Source organism: Branchiostoma floridae, chromosome 3 (genome assembly GCF_000003815.2).
Source record: "Branchiostoma floridae strain S238N-H82 chromosome 3, Bfl_VNyyK, whole genome shotgun sequence".
Lineage (NCBI taxonomy): Eukaryota > Metazoa > Chordata > Leptocardii > Amphioxiformes > Branchiostomatidae > Branchiostoma > Branchiostoma floridae.
Window position 1 is genome coordinate 25,655,836 of NC_049981.1, and position 18,289 is coordinate 25,674,124.

At 41.5% G+C, this 18,289-nt stretch overlaps 2 protein-coding genes across 3 annotated transcripts; one reads left to right on the forward strand and one right to left on the reverse strand.

Moving 5' to 3' along the window:
* Positions 1–8: 8 nt before the first annotated feature.
* LOC118410774 (serine/threonine-protein kinase pdik1l-B-like) lies at positions 9–3,482 on the reverse strand. Its single transcript, XM_035812573.1, is given in 3 exon segments — positions 9–2,388; positions 2,391–2,777; positions 3,114–3,482. Coding segments are annotated over 2 exon segments (1,206 nt in total). The 5' UTR covers positions 2,767–2,777; positions 3,114–3,482; the 3' UTR covers positions 9–1,558.
* Positions 3,483–7,990: 4,508 nt separating this feature from the next.
* LOC118410773 (neuropeptide FF receptor 1-like) lies at positions 7,991–15,740 on the forward strand. 2 transcript variants are annotated; one of them, XM_035812571.1, is made up of 5 exons: positions 7,991–8,563; positions 10,384–10,750; positions 11,238–11,337; positions 11,964–12,100; positions 15,086–15,740. In XM_035812571.1, the coding sequence occupies exons 2-5, from the start codon at positions 10,450–10,452 to the stop codon at positions 15,652–15,654; spliced, it is 1,107 nt and encodes a 368-aa protein (XP_035668464.1). In that variant the 5' UTR covers positions 7,991–8,563; positions 10,384–10,449; the 3' UTR covers positions 15,655–15,740. The 2 variants fall into 2 exon arrangements, with proteins under 2 accessions (XP_035668464.1, XP_035668465.1); XM_035812572.1 differs by lacking the exon at positions 7,991–8,563 and having other exon boundaries at positions 10,138–10,750.
* Positions 15,741–18,289: the final 2,549 nt, after the last annotated feature.

Below are 18,289 nucleotides of genomic sequence, written 5' to 3' on the forward strand. Positions count from 1 at the left end.
CTAACCTCCTGCTTGAGAGTACAAGAAACATCCAGATAAAATAATCACGAAGTTTCCAGTCTGCATACATAAATCAAGCTTGTTTCAGTGCGTAACGATCTTTATTTGTATACGAGATTATACATAGTGAATCCTGTTTAGAACACTCACCGTAAAATGATAACAATGCGTGTTCGTAATGACGTAACACAGTCAATCAGATCAAAGCTGACTACTCTCGGTAGTGTTCATCTGAAGTGTACTAGATAAAATATAATCATACATCTCAAATACATATTCATAGCATCGCACACAACAAAAAAGTTCGCGCCTTTACCCATAAATAAAGTAAATAACTAAAATGTTTGGTCATGATCATAATGTCCCATGCATTTTATTAATGTCTATCAAAATTCAAATCATTGTGATCATCACTTTACAGACGACACCCAGTAAATTTAGGTGAGAGAGAGAGACAGGGAAAATCATGAACATTTGAGCTACGACCTGAGGTGTACGGGTCAATTTGCACTGACTGAAAGTCAAATACTGAAATAGTCACTTCTTTCTATTTGAAGTACGAAAGGAATCCTCATCCACTACAAAATCAAGCTCTAATTATAAGCTTCTCATGCCACAAGAAATATAACTGCCACTTGAACATTTATAATTTGGGTTGGCAATGAATGTCCTGGTATGTAAATCTGCAGAGACAATTTTTGTGCTGTATATTTCGTAATTTTTGTAATTCAGTAATTGCAGGTAGACAAATTGCTGTAAACAACATTTATCGCTCGCTCGCTCCCTATCTTATGATAATTGTTTGTACGTAACAATAAAAAAACAGACAAACAATATTTATAGAAAATAGTCCTGTTCGAATTCCGCTAAGCTAATATTGAAGAACTTTATTGCACGACAATTGTACATGGTACAAAGTATGGCACCAACTATTACATAAAGAACAAAATAGAGGTATAGGATAAAGCTTAACATCATAGTTGACATAACAACAAGGGCTAATATGCATAATTCATTCATATAGTATCATATTTCAACCTGACACTGCCTGGATTCCAGCCCCCCCTTCCGTAACTTACACGCAAACAAAAGACTGTCCATAATCGGCTAACGGTTGGCAGTTCTTTATTCGCTCGGCGCACGTGATCGTCACCCCTATGCAAGCATAGCCCCGATGTCTGGGTTTCCTGGGATCAGATCATGACGCAGCTCAGAATGAGCTAAGCTTCTCAACAAAGCACTGCTGAACAAGTTTAAACTTAGCAGTCTTGACGTTTTCTCCAACGCTACTTGGGCTTTCCCCTAAACAAAATGTTGGGAAAGGCTTCAAAACATACCATTTGCTTACATACGAACCAACAATTATATGTGAACACAGAGAAAAACAATAAAACGTCTTCATAAAATGTATTATTAATGGGTTAATCAAGCTTGATTATATGAATGTCTGGAATTTTCAATTTGGAAATTCTATGGGACTGGGTTGTTTGTCGAATGTTAGAGAACAAATTAGCCCCCCCCCCCCAAAAAAAACACACACACACACACATTGGTGAGTCTAACTTAAAAATATTCCAACGCCCAATCCCACTATGGCCCCACCAATTGCGCCCCATGCCCCCCCACAACGAAAACCAACCACGGCACCAACAAATATAGAACCTAGCAGTATAACTGGATTACGACTTGCCTGACAGGTCGACTGGGGCCTATTAGGGGGCCTGTAACTGGCAGAATTGTTCTGGGACATGTCGGGTACCGGTACTGGACTATGCTGTATGTTGTTAGTGTTTTGACTTGGCTGGGGCCTGTAAGATACTTGAGTGTTCTGAGGCTGGTAAGTTACCTGACTGCTCTGGGTACAGCTCGATATCGGACTGTACTGGGTACAGTTCTGTGGTATTAGATGCCTCACATGGCTGATTTCACGGAGAACACGCCGCGCAGAAGGTCTGTCATGATGACATTTGTTCAGCATAGACAAACACAAATTCTTAAAGGGCTGCTCTGCTAGTCCTCGAAGAAAGTTTTGTCTTAAAGAAAAATTGTATATTTGGTTTTGCGCATTGCCAATAGGAACAGTGACGCTTTCACTGCGCACGAAAGCAGCAAACCTAGGTTTAGATGCTGTTTGTATCGTTGTCCGCTCAACCATAGCTATGAAAATCACTCCCATGGAGAATACATCACACTTGCACGTGTAATGTTGGCCAAGCAAGATCTCAGGGGCCATAAAGAATTTAGTGCCACAGCCCGTGTACATGTAATAGTTGCTATCATCAGAAAGAATACCACTTTCCTGCCCCTGCCTACAGAGTTTAGCCAGCCCGAAGTCACCCACTTTGACCACGGGGGCTTCAGGACTGCCAGCTAGAAGAATGTTATCTGTTTTAGATCTCTATGTACAATAGAATTGGCATGTAGGAAGCTTACCCCGTCCGCTACGTCTGCCATTAAACGCAACTCTATCGTCTCATTCCAGCTTTGCCTGAGCAACAGGTCATTCAGAGTCCCCTGATGGCAATACTCAAGCACTAGGTACAAATAATTGTTCTCATAAATGTAGTCAAATAATGGAAGGATATGTTCATGCGGTCTTTGTCCCAATCTCAATAATGGCTCTAGTTCTCTATTTGCGGCTCTTACATTTCTATCGTCTTGGAGTGTTAGTTTCTTCAGCGCAACGGTGCGTCCCCTGTCGTCTTGGGCCATGAAGACTTCTCCAAATGCCCCCTTTCCCAACATCTTGCCGACTAGGTAATGCATCGCTATAGGAACTGAAATCGAAGAGCACGAACTAGCATATTATAAATGGCGTTATCAATTTGTTCATAATGAAACAAGAAGTTGGAGATCTCAAACGTGTATTAGCAATCGGAAAGATTGTCCTATCGGCAAGGTATTGACGCTAGTCATGTACTACTCAGAACTCTAGTTTTTCTTGTCTGCGTGGCAGTTCCGTATCGGTGCCAGGTCGAAAGTGAAAGCAAAAATATCTTCCCCGTCTAACTACAGCACTACGACGTCTGCAATGTCAGCAAGAAAGAGAGTCCCATGGTACCTCCATGGCCACCTACTTACGTTTGCACAATCAAAAGGGTTAGTATGCTTACCTCCGGCCTATCTGGTGGGGCAAAAAACGACGCTATAGTGAGAATCAAGCCCGGGTGTAAATGGCGTTGCCAATGGAGTCTGAACACATGCACTCAAAATTTCAGGCTTCATAGACCGAATTTTTCCGTAGCTAACTGCAGCGCCGTCGGAGTGGAAGCATTTCCTCTGAAAATCAAGTTATTAAAAGGTAGCGAGATGTGTATGTCCTGCCTTCTGTGCTGTGTTCCAGCGACACTTCCTGTACATTCAGACTGCATCAACAAAAGGTATGACTCAACTTCTGCTTTTTGGCTCCGCCCACCAAATCTATTCACTGCGTTCTGGAGAGCTGACGTCACAGTTGCGATGTAGTATTATAGTGTGTCGGGACCACGAAGAAGCGATGAGCGATCGCAAATTTTGACGGATCGCTCAACGATTAGACAAAGGTCGGACCCATTCGACATTTTGTGTGTCTTTTACAGAATACTTTAACACCGTACACAATGATATTTCAACCATAAAACCAAGGATCACACAAATAAATTTTTGGTCAGCCAATGGTCGCTCAGAGATCGCTGTCTCGTGGGCAGGGGGCCTCAGACAGCAAACAGTCAGAGGAAATTTTCCTGTTTCTTCTTTGTATATTTTGAGCTACTCTACCTTGTGTTATGAAAAGCACTGGGCAGATGGATAGTGTTGAAATGACGTTTGCTAGATATGAGTGTATATGCACATGTGCGTCCACATGACGAGTAAAGGTTTACTGCCCTCCCCCATAGGTAAGCATTACTCATACATAGGGGATTTTTCTAACTCAGCAGGAAGGTACCGACTATAGTCTATAGTGGACTATTGGACCCGTAAATAGCAAACTGCTGACAATGCTTTTACATTATCGCACAAGATAGATATGACTTTACATGCCAATGTTCTCTCATGACATTTCAACTTCGAGTTAAAATTCATTTAGAAGTGACGAATTATTGTTAAAGGGGTGGTTCACTTCAGTTTGTGCATACAGCATACAACATTTATATGTCTAGCATTTTCGTGAGGAGTCTGAGAGCATGTGGTGTTAAAGCTATGTAACATAGGCAATGATATTCCAATGTTTTAATTAACCAACTTGCAATCTGATGCGAAAATATCTCTCAAAGGTATGACGTTAACATATTATGTGTAAACATTGATTGACCAGGATGTTGTTTGTATCTAGGGGCACGTGTGCAAAATGTCAATCGCTAGTGTGTCTCACGTTTGCCTAACTGTTCAACACGAGTTTCATACAGTTAAGAATGCCAATACACCTGTGTACAACCATGTCATGTTGGGTATCTGCTACATGGTTTCATGGACCTAGATGGTCCTTTTTTGCATTTAACGACTCCACTACTGTACGTACTACGGTAATCATCACCATTAATGGCTTTGCTGAACATCAGGAGTTCGTCTTACAATTTATTCAAATTACAGCTTTTCAATCAGCGACGCTTGTTAGAAAGCTACAACAAAGATGTCGGTTTATCTCAATACCTTGTATGGAGGATGGATCTTTAAAGAATATACATATTGAAAGGTGTTTTCAGCAATGGCAATTTCATTTTACATGAAAGCTATATCGGGTGATTTATTCTCATTGACATTCGTCTGCAATCGCTAGATTCTTCCTGTACTTCCATATACTTGCATTCAACAGAAAATAAATAAATCACTAAATCATTAATGCCTATAACAAACAGCATCTGAATCTGATATGAATGAAGTACAGGCTACCAAACCCTCGTACAATGTATTCTCAATGTATATAATTCAACAATCGATTAAGCAATTGAATGAAATGTTACTAGTGCTAGCAGTACTACTGTATACACACATTTCTTTCTCCTATTTCTGTATGTAGATGGGATGGTAGTTGTGGCATACAGGTGTGCATTTGTATGACTTAAAATGTAACAGAGTGTAATACATTATTATACAATTGCATCTCTCCGCCAATCATCATCCACAAAAGAATAACCCTAATATGCTTGATACATATATATTCAAAACCTTCCGCTAAGATATTAATGTCTTGACGATGCTAAAGAAGCTGAATCACTGGTATTGCATGGTTAAAAGTGATTAATGCAACATCAAGACAAAGCAATGATAACATACTGATATCAAAAATTCAGCAGCTAGTATTCTATTAGCCGACAATCGCGTTTTCAGTCAGAACAATGCCGGTGGCTACGCCTGCAATCGCACCTAGTACTGTACCAATTAACCCGGCTCCACAAAGGAAACCAAGCATGGCACCACACACCAGGCAAACGGAGACCTTCCAGTATGTCGTCGCTCTAACACAGGTAGAGATTTCCCTAACCATCACCAACAGCAGAGCTAACCATGCCAGCCAGCTGTGTACCAGCTCCACCGTGCACAGCTGCCTACACGGCTCCGCGGCCCCGGGTAGAGATGACTGGCGTTTGGGACTGTTGCAAGGGATCTTCATCTTCAACTGCACCAGGATTATACCTAACCCATGAACATGTTTAGTTAGTTATGCTTTGTAATGTCCACACTACGTAGTGGCAATTCTTTTAAATGCAATGACGAAAACACCAATGTAATATCGTAAACTAGGTTCATCATTGCATGTTAGAACTACTTTAATCAACGTTACGAGTCTTACGACGGTCTTATTCCAAAACCAAAATTCAACTGCCAACCTGATGAAACTATTTACGAAGCTAGATCTACAGTCCTTTTACTTTCAAATAAGCAAACATTTACTGGTACTTGTTTTAGCCACCGTCCTGTGTGACCTACAGTTTATTATGACAGACTATTCGACTAAAAAACCGTTGTATTACGAACCCTTGGTGATGTTTGAAAATAAACGGTCCGATATCGCACGGACTGCCAATGGATGAATCGGCACGTTGGGAACTCGATTCCTAAATGAGAGAAGAAAGTGCTTTTTTTTATATATGTTATGTTATTGTACTGAGAAGATAACTCAAAGTTGTGTCTGTTTTGTCATTTTTTCATCTTTACCTATGAAGGTTTCGCGTGACGACATGATGCGGTTGAATGTACCCGATTCAAATCAAGACCGACTGAACTCGGCATCAGAATAAAACATCATTATAACACTGCAAAATGTTGTATAAGACATCATCGTTCGTGTCCTACGAGAATTCCCCCAACATTGATAATGGTACAGTCCCAGAAAAAGGAAGTGTTGACTGTTGTTTTGAAACCGAATGAAATTCCCCATGCTTTACGATAATGTTGTAAAGTATATAATAATCGTATTTGCCATCAATAAAACATCAGTGCATACATAAGGTTCAGAATAATACCGTACATGCTGTATTCTTCCTAGAGTATTGTTTTTATTTACCGAGCGCAAGAAAACCAGAGCCCTATTCTCGCCATCAGATTCAACGAACTCCTATGAAATACAAACCATATGGCTACAAGGCCTGAAAGTCAATTCCTTTGAATTCAATGCAAGCATGGCTGATTGCATCCCTTAAGCTTTCTGTCAGAATTATTCGATGCCAAAAGCAAACACATGGAACACATTTATGTTAAAAGCTATAATATACAAGAACATTTTCCTGGTCTGTAACCTTGATTAGTTCGATGTACATTAGAAACTCACCTCTTATTTTTGCCAACCCAATCTGTTTTAAGTACGTCGCTGGTATTTCCACTTGGTACGCAGGTTATACCCCTGGTGCGTGAAGTGATTGCTCGTAGGTCCGACGATGTAACAGGCTACATTTCTTCCGTTTTTAGTATCTAACGTATGTTACTTTCTAGACACTTTCGTCAAATGTCTGGTATGCTGTCGGCTTTCTGGGGGTTCCCCGACGCGTGACAACCTCGTGATGGGCAATGTATAGTTTCGAAACAGCAAGCTCAAATGCTTTACGAGTTGATATTGAGAAGTAATGTCAACACGACATAACGTTATGATGTGAGTTCGGCAATCAAGAATGATTATAACGAAAGGCCATATAATACGGATCATGACATGGTACATGATAATACAAGAAGCAATATTACCTTAACTCCACTGTTTATTTTGAAGAGGATAGCCTGACATAGAAACAACGGATTTTCATTATACTAAGAAGACTGACGTGCACAAAATAAGATACAAACTAGTGCTACATTTTCATTGTATATTTCGTCCTGGACATTCTATGGTCTTGACGTTTGGGTTGCAGTTAGCGTTTGTCACGTCAGGACAAAGTGGAATATGTTTGGGGGCCCCGAACATTTAATTTTTCAACTTTGATTTTTAAAATTACCCAGAGACGATAACCAAAGAAATAAAAGACTGATTTCATCCTTCTGAGCATGCAGGTAGTTTATACAGAGATGTACACAATAAGAGGCAGAATTTACGCATATGGGGACTTAATTTGTATAATTGATGAAGACATTATATCATTTCAGTGTTTTCCATAATGGTTTTCAACATATGTAACGTATGTAATTTATGGCAGGCAGAACATTATACAGATACCAATCATGCAAATAAGGGCCTGATTTGCATGATAAAAACGAAAATGCCAGCAGAATGACATGATGTAAGTTAGTTAAAGGCGAACATTGATTTTGTACAAGTGTTAATTATTTGCATACAAACTGTTCTATCTACAAAACTCTAAATATTTCATTGAAATACGCTGTACAAGGACGCTGAAGTCTTCTATAAGAACTCTTATTACGTTACGACATCAAAGGCAACACTCAGTATTTGAAAATGAAGAAGTTAGACTTCACAAAAGGTCAAAGTAATTGATACAGGGGGTCCTTAGGAGGAAAAGGTATCAAACTTCAGGTCTGTCGGAGAATCGTTTTAATCCAATCATTGATGTGTTGTAGCCTCTGGTTGTATCCCGCGTTGCTAAGCACGCCCTGGACGTCTTTTACTGAAACAGAACGCCCCCACTGGGAAGCCTCAAGCACACGTCAATCACTGAAGTGTTGCACACGGCACCGAAAATTCTGGAACCGAATCAGACCCCCTTTTCTCCTAGACGGCGAGCGGTGGGCGACCATACTGCGACTAAAATTGGAGTGGGGAGACCCCTGGTTTCATAATAAAATATAAGCAAGATGTAAATGTATGGTTTAACGTTAGATACAACAAAACACTAAAAACGTTAAAAAGTCGTTCTTATCCGTGAAATCATTGAGCGGTGTGTAAAATCTTTGGTCGCTGCCTGGTCGCTAATAAGAGTCACAGCCTCTGGTGGAAAGGGGGTGGGAACAAACAGGTTCATACATAATGAAGCGAAGGCTCTAGAAATATGAGTAACTAAAACCAGAAAGAGTCTGGCTGGGTACACAAGGAGCATCTCTTTACTGGAGGCGCAGTGGACTTCTGGAGATTTTTGAAGCCGAAGTAAGCAAGCTGAGGACTTTGTTGGAGGCCTTTTTACCGCTTGACAGCACGCCTTTGGTGAGTGATTTTTTTTTTCATTTTAGTTTAGAGGGCGGGAATCAGACAGGTGTTCCACAATCAACATTGCACAGAGCTTACCGATTAGTTTCAGGGTCTTGTGACTTGTCTGTTCAGCCAACGGAAAACGTGATCTTCCTGCTGTGTAGATCATATTTGTGAGTAACAATATACATATCATATAGTTTTTCTGCTTCCCTAATACTGCAGCTGTCCTTGTCACACCGTGTGAAATCACATAGACAACAGTTTATGAATTATATTGATAAAATTATGGATTTTCGTGACTATGAGCCAAGTAGAATATTAGGGCTAGGTCGATTTTCAAAATATAAGCATTTTTTATGAGGCTCGACACTTTCTTGGAGCACGACATATACTGATATCATACTAGTCGGTTAAGTCAGTTACGCAGGAAAATACATGTAGCTCGGCCAGTAAGCTCTAGAAGAACAGTTTCGATGAAGACATTGTCTTTCCCTTTAGCTTTACATTGTTAAGAATCGAAGATCACCCACTTCAAATTGAAGTGGAAAGACAAAACGGGACACGTCCGAATGACAGACTCCAACCGTCTAGAAAATGGTCATTCTGTTTTACAGTGTTCTTCATACAATAACATCCGTAATTCCGTCAGGTCCCTGAATATATACGTGATAAGTACAATAAGTACGAATTATGTGCATGTATGATGACATCCTCGGACTACACTGTACAGCAAAAACAGAATTCGTATACACTTGGTTAAGAAGAGGGAAGTGACATGTGAATGATAGACTGATAGGTATCGTAGTTTTAAATGTTCAACAGTTTTGTAAGCAGTAGATTTAGTCATAACATAGCTTTAGCTATTCGCTTCTCCCATTTTCACTATCGACACTACAAGTCATGAGATTTTACCTAGTCTTCCACGTAATACTAAAACTACATTTACTGCATTCAGCCCATGTGGCCAAGAACGCACAAATAAATATCACTCATTCATCAATTAGTTAATTAATCAACTTAACAACGCCTGCCTGGTGTTAATTCAGTTGCGAGACTTAACTTCGATATAAAATATCCTTCTGAACGACGTCTTTCGTTACTATGATTGGGTTTCATTTGATATTTGATGAGTCCGGTCAGTACAGCAAAATATCCACCCCCGGCCAACATGGTTCTGTGCAATTAGGCTACACTGCCTTAATTTCATGGATAACATCCCCTGGATACCACATAACTTATGCGCACACACACTTATCCAGCAAAGAATGCTGCTAAACCTCAGGACTTAACATTCGGACTATTCTTTCCCAGGCTTGGTTTGTCTTATGTTCACATCTAGTAACACTGTAAGAAGAAATCGTCGACATTTCAATTATGTTTATATTGCCGTTCTTGTTTAAAGATGGAACAAGGGCGCTGTGGCCCCATGTGCCCCTTTACCTCGGAGAGCAGATCCTGTGGCAAGCGTGTTCTGATTGACCAGGGATGCTTTTGGGTAACATGTGGCCACAGTTTTTTTTATTATTTTTTTTTAGAACAGGCGAAAATCAATGCGCGCGCGGATGTCATCCATAAAATAAGTCAGTGTGGCCTTATGAACGGATAAAAAGGGACCACCTAACTTGTAATACATCGGCGTTTGACATAGGAGCGTTTCGCCCTGGGCGGTATACAAAGTAGCGGTTGCCATCGTCGTTTGAAGGTGATGAGAACTATCCCTTTGAAGAGGCAGGTGGGCACAGCTTGAAACAGGAGATGTGATGCGTCAAATTTGTCCAGCGATTCGTAAAGATGTTATGCACTCCCTCAAAGTTGTGTCTTTATCATTCCAGTCGCCAGTGTAAATCATTACAACTTTAAGTGCCTACTAAGGATATAGAAGAAGCAATTGCAACAAAATGGAGGGTGGGATGAGCCCGAACATCTCAGACCTTAACTACCACAACGTCACGTGGAATGACGAGCGGTTCATCTTCGACAAGTACAAGCAGAGCACGGCCGTCATCGTGATCTTTATCCTGGCCTACCTGTCCATCTTCCTGCTGTGTGTGGTGGGGAACATCCTGGTCATCCTGGTGATGGTGTTCAACAGGAACATGCGGACAGTCACCAACATGTTCATCACCAACCTGGCTGTGGCGGATCTGCTGGTCGGAGTCTTCTGTTTACCCTTCAACCTGGCGGACAACATCACTACAAGTAGGTTGTTTTATTGGACTAGTTAAACTGTAATATCCAACACAAAAATTAGACTTACCCAAAGTTTCGCCTGAACAGCACCAGTCATTGCCAAGGAATGAACAATCCACTGCTGCCGTGGCGTCAAGTAGGTTATTTGTTTGTTAACGTTGCTGTGTATTCTTTTTGATAGCATTTCCAGTAGATCAGCTTAAAAATCCGTTAGATATAGGCTACGTGAGGCAGAATGTGACTTTAAACACGGGCCTTAAGCTTTATATCCCATCTGACAGGGTGTCCCTGGCTGAAGCTGCCTTTCCTAGTGGCACAGTTTTGGGTATTAACGTAGGGGTAGCAATGCTTTTATCAGCTACAGACAGATGTATATAATCTGTACCTTATATTTGTATTTATGTTTATATGTTTATATGATGAAGTCAAGACGTCTAAGCGATAACTAGTTTAGCTGAGTCCACTAAGTATTCTGCCTTCATCTTCATGTGCCCAGGTTGGCCATTTGATGACGTCATGTGTAAGACATTTCTCACGGTCCAAGTACTGTCTGTGTCAGCCTCCGTCTTCACACTGATCGCCATCGCTGTGGACAGGTAAGACTTCACACAATCTATGTCACAATTCCCACCTGGGGCCCGGCCGGGCTGTTTGCGGAAAAGAAGAATTATAGTTTATTCCAATAAATTTGCACAAAGGATGCTGTTGATGCATGCTGTTGATGTTTGGTCTGTTTTGTGTTTTTGTTGTCTTTTATATCGTACTTTTCGTTCCCCAAAACTGCCCGGCCGGGCCCCTTTTTGGAAGTGTGATGCTAGCCTTAATAGCGAACCAACAATATGAGAAACAGCTGCGGAAAGACCTTGTATATTTTTTTAATTACCTTCTAGATTATTGAAAGATCATTGATATAATTGAAATTGGAAAGACCATTGAGGTCGTTGAATTCTCATTGAGAGGTCAATTAATCTGTGAAAATTCTGGACGCTCAAATAACGTGAAATTTCATATGAGGATAGTTCGGGGAATCTACGCTCAAATGACTTCTCATGTTTTCCGGGCTTATCAGCTATCAAAAATATATTATCGAGTTTTGTTTGGGCTATTGTTGCTAAATTTGGCTATTGTTGCTAAAACGTCTATTTCAGAGTCATGTATAGAAGTACTGAAATTCATTTATACACAATACACGCGCAATTTATTAATACATTTTACCCTTCAGATATTACGCAGTGGTGCACCCCACCAGTTCTGGCGTCACCAAGCCAGCGATGAGGTACATCCTGGTCAGCGTGTGGCTGGTGGCGGTGTGTACATGCGTGCCCCAGGGACTCGTGTTAACCAGCACAACCTACCAAGGTTTGTACATGTACTTATTCGTAGACATTCTTGTAGATCATTCATTGTATACAATATTTTGTTCACATATACATTTGTCGCAGACCTTACAAAAGTCGCTGTACCTTTGTTGTGTCAATAAAGATATCTTTTATCTGTGTATCACCTACGGTGTATTCGGTCTAGCAGTAGGGCTCCAGACGCTATGGACTTTGGTATGTGGATAGGTACCTGAGGTAGGAGTAATGAGAAGATTTTGCCCCCTCATATCTGACAAGCTGTGGTCACGAGTTTTGCATGGCAGATAGTCCTTGTGTTCGGGAATAAGTAACATAGCTTTGGGCCCTCTTTTAAATTTCTTTGGAACTGCAGAGGCATTTTAGTTATTCGTTTCCCTAAGTCAGAACCATCATGATTGAGACCATGCAGATCACTGAGCGTAAGGATTTTAAGAATTTTATTACCTCCATGAAATGTCATGGAATGGAGGTTATATTTTCTGTTATGTGTCTCTGTCTGTGTAGATGATTACTTAAGAACGGCTGGATGGATTGGTTTCATACTTGTTGTGTTGGTGGGGTGTGATAAAAGCTCGAATCGATGAGATTTGGGGAGCCGTATCTGTCGTTATAATCGATGTAATAATATCAGAAATCACCCCTATATTTGAGATATATTGGTACAGGCATCGTGCTTTATGTGTTTGTTAATGGGCTTAGCTCCAAGCAGATGGTGAGGTGACAGCTGTTTGGGGAACCCCGAGTTTTTTTAATATGATAATTAGTTTTATTTATGTCTGCTTAGGATATCATGGAGATGTGAAGCGTAAGTATAATTGTAAGAAGTTGAGGTACATTTAACGATAATACTTAACAGGTATGGATGTCTCACATACTGTGCTGCTGATTTGAGTGACATGGTGATTAAAATGCCATTAGGTCCTCTCATCTGGGTTGGGTGTCAGAAGTTTTATGGGCGATACAGATGTTCTGATTTTGTTACGATAAGGGACAGTTGTTAGTTGTCTCTTTCGTAGCCAATGGTACTTGTTTTTTAGCAGACGGGGTTAGCGCCAAGTATTCATCTTACAGTTGGTGTAGGGCTGTCAGAGGAAAGTGTGCATCTCGTTTTTGTACCGTGTGAACAGCTGATGTTATGACAAATTGGTGGAAAATCAAATCACCATCTGACTCATCATCATCATCATCAGTCGGCTGCTGTGCAGTCGGTCACGATTCTATTCCACCTCAGTCTGTCGGCAGCCAGTGCAGCTATAGCAGTAGGGTTCAGGTCGCCCTCCGCGTCCCCCAGCAGGTTTTGTATATACGTCAGGTAGTTCGTCTTCTGACGACCGGGGCGTCGTTTGCCGTGGGAAGGGACATACAAGGCATAAGTCCGCAGAGGCTCTTCTAAAGGCATTCTGAGAGCGTGTCCAATGAAGCGTAATTGGCGCTGCCTGACTTTGCAGATGAGAGGCTGGGTGTTTGTCACTCTGTATATCTCACTGTTGCTAACACGCTGGAGACGCTTAATGTTTAACATGATTCTGTAGCATGATGTAGCAAACGAGTTTATCTTATTCTCCATGTCAGACGACAGCACCCAAGATTCACATCCGTATAAAAGCACTGGCACACAGGTAACATTAAAGAGCTTGATTTTTGTGGAGGTGGGAAGTGAAGTACTACTCCAGATCTTTTGCAGTTTCCAGAAGGCAGTCCATGCAAGAGCCCTTCGCCTAGTGAGGTCGTTTTTACTGGATGCCATCATGCTACCCAGGTATCTAAAGTTGGTTACATTTTTGATTGGCTGGCCGTACACCTCCAATGGTGGCTGCGGGCTGCAGTTGATGGTCATGTACTCAGTTTTAGGGACGCTGATGACCAGGCCCAGTTGTGTCCCTGCAGCAGCAGTTCTGTTAAGTTGTTCTTGTGCTTTGGGGATGGAAGACTCTAGCAAGGCGATATCGTCAGCAAAGTCCATGTCGTTTAAAATCCTAACGGGATATCTTCTAGACTGACGAGGGTGAGTAACTATGCCAGAGTCAATATCTTCTGTCGATCTTCTCATCAGAAAGTCGATGAGCACAATGAACAGGAAGGGAGCAAGGACATCACCCTGCAATACTCCTGTGGTGACTTGAAATGGGTCAGAGATGTTACCATCCACCATAACAGCGCTTTTGGAGTTGTTATAAAGTACATTAATGGCATTGACAATTGTGAGCGGGATGCCGTAGTGGCGGAGAACAGCGAGCATAACCTTCCTATCGATCGAGTCAAATGCCTTCTTGAAATCTATAAATGTGATGACAAGTGGCAATTGGTGAGTTTGGTAGGCTTCCATGATTCTCCGTAGGATGTGCGTTTGCTGGGCACAGCTTCTGCCTCGACGGAAACCAGCTTGGTTGCTTCTTAGGATTGGGTCTATGTGGCCTCTTATCCGCATTAACAGTATCTGACTAAAGTTGGCCACATCCCTTCTTCTTTCTGAGTTTCCCAACTTCCTCCCACCACACAGCTCTGAGGCACATAGTCGAACCTCAATAATGCTGACAACCTTAGACATTTTAAATGCCAAACATCAAGCTTAAGGAACACCACGCTACCATATGCCGTCGACCTCTTAAACGCACATTACCCAATTAAGTGTCACATTTTGATAATTACTAATCTGATGGACATCCTCTGTGTCATTAAATAAATACACCACTACTTTCCCATACAATTTATATTATATAACCATTACTCTCAAATACAACCGACTATAAACATACATACCATCCACAAAAAAGTAATAAATATTTCATGGAGGTATGAGGTCCCCGAACTCTAGTTATACATATTTTCACGGAAGGGGAGCGTATTATATTTGTTCCTATTCTTCCGCTTCTTCAATTCAATGACTTTGAGCAGACGACTGGTTACGTGTAAAATGAGTTACATATCTAACCATTGAATTACTAACTTGATGAAACTATTTACGGAGAAATAAATCTCTCCACAGATGTGTACACGTCGGACGGCCAACTCATGACGACTTGTGAGGAAGTGTGGCCTGGAGACCACTACCGTGCTGCGTACGCGCTGGGCCTATTCATCACGAGTTACCTCACCCCCCTCTTCATAATCGCCGTGTTGTACATAAGAATAAGCATGCGACTGTGGTACAGGCCTAAGCTGGGAGGAAACCAAACCAACTCAGCACTATCCGTGAAAAGTACCGAGCCTTTCGTGTCCTACAGTTCCCGGTCGGACAACGCTACACTCCACATGCCGACAGCAGCGCCATCGCCATCTGTCCAGGCACAAATGTCAAAGAAACTGCACGTCATCAGAATGTTGTTAATTGTAGTGGTCGTGTTCTTCCTATCCTGGCTGCCCATACATGTCTTCAACATTGTTTCCGTCTTTGCCAACCTGACGGAAAACACGTTAATCATTCTGTATCACTACGTGTTCCCAATAGTGCAGTGTATGGCCTTCATCAACTGCGGGATAAACCCGATCATATACGGTTATTACAATAAGAACCTGAGAAAAGCATTTTACCAGCTTATCAGAAAATCATCGTGAATCAAAACGGTATGAACTTTCGCAGAAGTGTAAAGTATGTGCATGTACGACTTTTTTTGGCGACGCCTCAGGGACAAGCCTCTTGTAAAGTGTTGTTTGATCTTGTTTGCGGCCAGCAATAATTCAAAGAATTGTTTCTAAACCATGTCATGTAATTTGCGATTGCGTGAAGTATTGCAGAGGCAAAATGTTTGTCATTTGTTAGAATAATGTAACATGTTTTGTATAAAGGTGGGTCTCGATTGTTACAATGTACTCTGTATCTTTTAACCAGGATTACGACAGACGATATAATGACATATATTCTAAAATTTCAAAGAAAATTCGACAGTCGACAATTTGATTACATTTCAACACTAGAACACTCTGACAATGTTAGTTGTTTAGAAGAGAAAATGTATATACATTTGAGCTTGCTCAGTAAAGATAAACAAAAATAAGTGTTGCATGTATGAATCATTTTTAATCGTTGAAACACTTATAGCCAGGAAAATGGTTGTAGGCTACATGTATATGTGTACCATGCTCCTTGAATTGTATCTTGAAATCCATACTGGTTGAATTGAATAACTCCATTTGGTAGAAAGCCCAAAATGTGTACATAGAGGACTGACAATGTAAAATTGTGCAGTATTGTTGTACAGGGTACACCAGACACGATCTGTGTGTCGACTACGCGCGGTGAAGCAGAACCAAAATGGCGGATTTTTGTGGTACCTGGCCTTGATGACCAGAAAGTCGTGTCTGAAGAACTGAATAACATTGCTGCAAGGTTTTACATGGCCCATCCACTGAAACACATGCTTGGCCACCAATGACTCCGTTCAAGTTACAACCAGAAACTTGAGCTCACTAGTAGCTACAAAATAAGGCCAAAGACGCCCCGAGGTAGCCAATTCATCTTTGCTTTTGTGGCTACGATTCTACTCTACGATAGTTCTGGGAAAGTACGATTTTTTAAACACATCAATCCTAGCTCCGTAACTCTGGTATTTGAAGGTCTGACTGTTTCCTGTCCTTTTTTGAGCTGGAATTAGATACTTATCAGTCGGTACGTCCACCGTATAATTACATGTGCCTCTAGACGGGCTGGGGATGGGAGTAAGGCCACACCAATATAATTTGTTCTTATATAAAATACAGACGCAGTTTCGATGTATACAAGTCATTCAAGTATTATATTATTATGCATAGTTCAACTTTCATTTACGTAGCAGCTCTTTTCTGGCGAGAGCTGTGATCGCGGATAAATAATCTGCAAATGTGTCTAAATGCAGCAAATGTGTCTAAAAGCAGCAAAGACTGATCGATATAATCTAATATCAATTGACTTTCACAGACTATTCACAGAGTCCATATAGATTACAGATCAGCCATATTTGTATCCATAAATGAAGCCCAGGATATCATAAAGGATATATTATGTACATTAAGCTGACTTGCAAATGGGTTAAAACGATCAAGGAAAGGTGACAAAAAAAGATTACCAGAAGTCTTTGACAAGCGGAATTCAGTAAGGGCTAGTTAGTACAGATCAGCATAACTAGTAGCATTTACTGTCCTTTTCTTCACGACAATGTAAGAGACGAGCACGACGACGACCCCAACGCCCATAGCAACACCAATCACAATTTGAACAGTATTGTCGCCCTTATTTGAGTCCTCCGGGCATTCTTGAGCCGACGAGAACTGACCCGATTTGACCCCGAACGGCTGGAGCTGGACTTTACGTACGAGAATGGACACGTCCTTAGTGACGGTGATGTTCATGTCGGCGTTACACATGTAGGACTTGTCGGCGTCAGTGGAGAAGATGTTCATCGTGTTGTTGTTGATAAGTCTGCGGCCGTCTGGGCTCTTAGTCCCAGGAAAGATGGACGGCAGCTCAGTGTACGAAAAGTAAAACCCGGATACATGGAAGTGATTGTTTGCTTTAGAAAAGTCAAACCTCGCCCTAAAGTTGTCGTCATAGAATGTCAAATTCAAATTTGAGTGCTCAACACCACAGAATCCAGTGGCATTTGCAGTTATCGGTAAGTTGAAAATGCCTGTACCGGTTTCGTTGTCAGTATTTGTGTAGAGGACTCTGAACTGCAGGCCCATGTCGGCCAGCAGACAGACACGGTCTTTTGTATCCTTGACCTCGTAATGGCCTTGGGGTGGCTCTGGAGACGGGGTAAGAGGTTTAGGGGTCGTCATTATAGTTGTGGAGTTCTTGACTGGGGCTGTAGTCGTGTTAGACGGTGGGGCGGTGGGACTGGTAGGTGAGATGGTAGTCCCGTTGCCGATAGGTATTTCTGTAGGTGAGATGGTAGTCCCATTGCCAATGGGAAGTTCTGTAGGTGGGATGGTAGTCCCGTTGGCAATAGGTATTGCTGTAGGTGGGATGGTAGTCCCGTTGAGAATAGGTATTTCTGTAGGTGGGATGGTAGTCCCGTTGACAATAGGTATTTCTGTAGGTGGAATGGTAGTCCCGTTGCCAATGGGAAGTTCTGTAGGTGATATGGTAGTCCCGTTGAGAATAGGGATTGCTGTAGGTGGGATGGTAGTCCCATTGCCAATGGGAAGTTCTGTTGGTGGTATGGTAGTCCCGTTGAGAAGAGGTATTTCTGTAGGTGGGATGGTAGTCCCGTTG

What these genes read in the sequence shown, in the direction of transcription:
- LOC118410773 (XM_035812571.1), top strand. Translation starts at nt 10,450, where the DNA reads ATGGAGGGTGGGATGAGCCCGAACATCTCAGACCTTAACTACCACAAC. An exon ending in ATCGCCATCGCTGTGGACAG is followed by an intron (nt 11,338 to 11,963) that starts GTAAGACTTCAC and finishes TTTACCCTTCAG; the next exon opens with ATATTACGCAGTGGTGCACC. An exon ending in AACCAGCACAACCTACCAAG is followed by an intron (nt 12,101 to 15,085) that starts GTTTGTACATGT and finishes ATCTCTCCACAG; the next exon opens with ATGTGTACACGTCGGACGGC.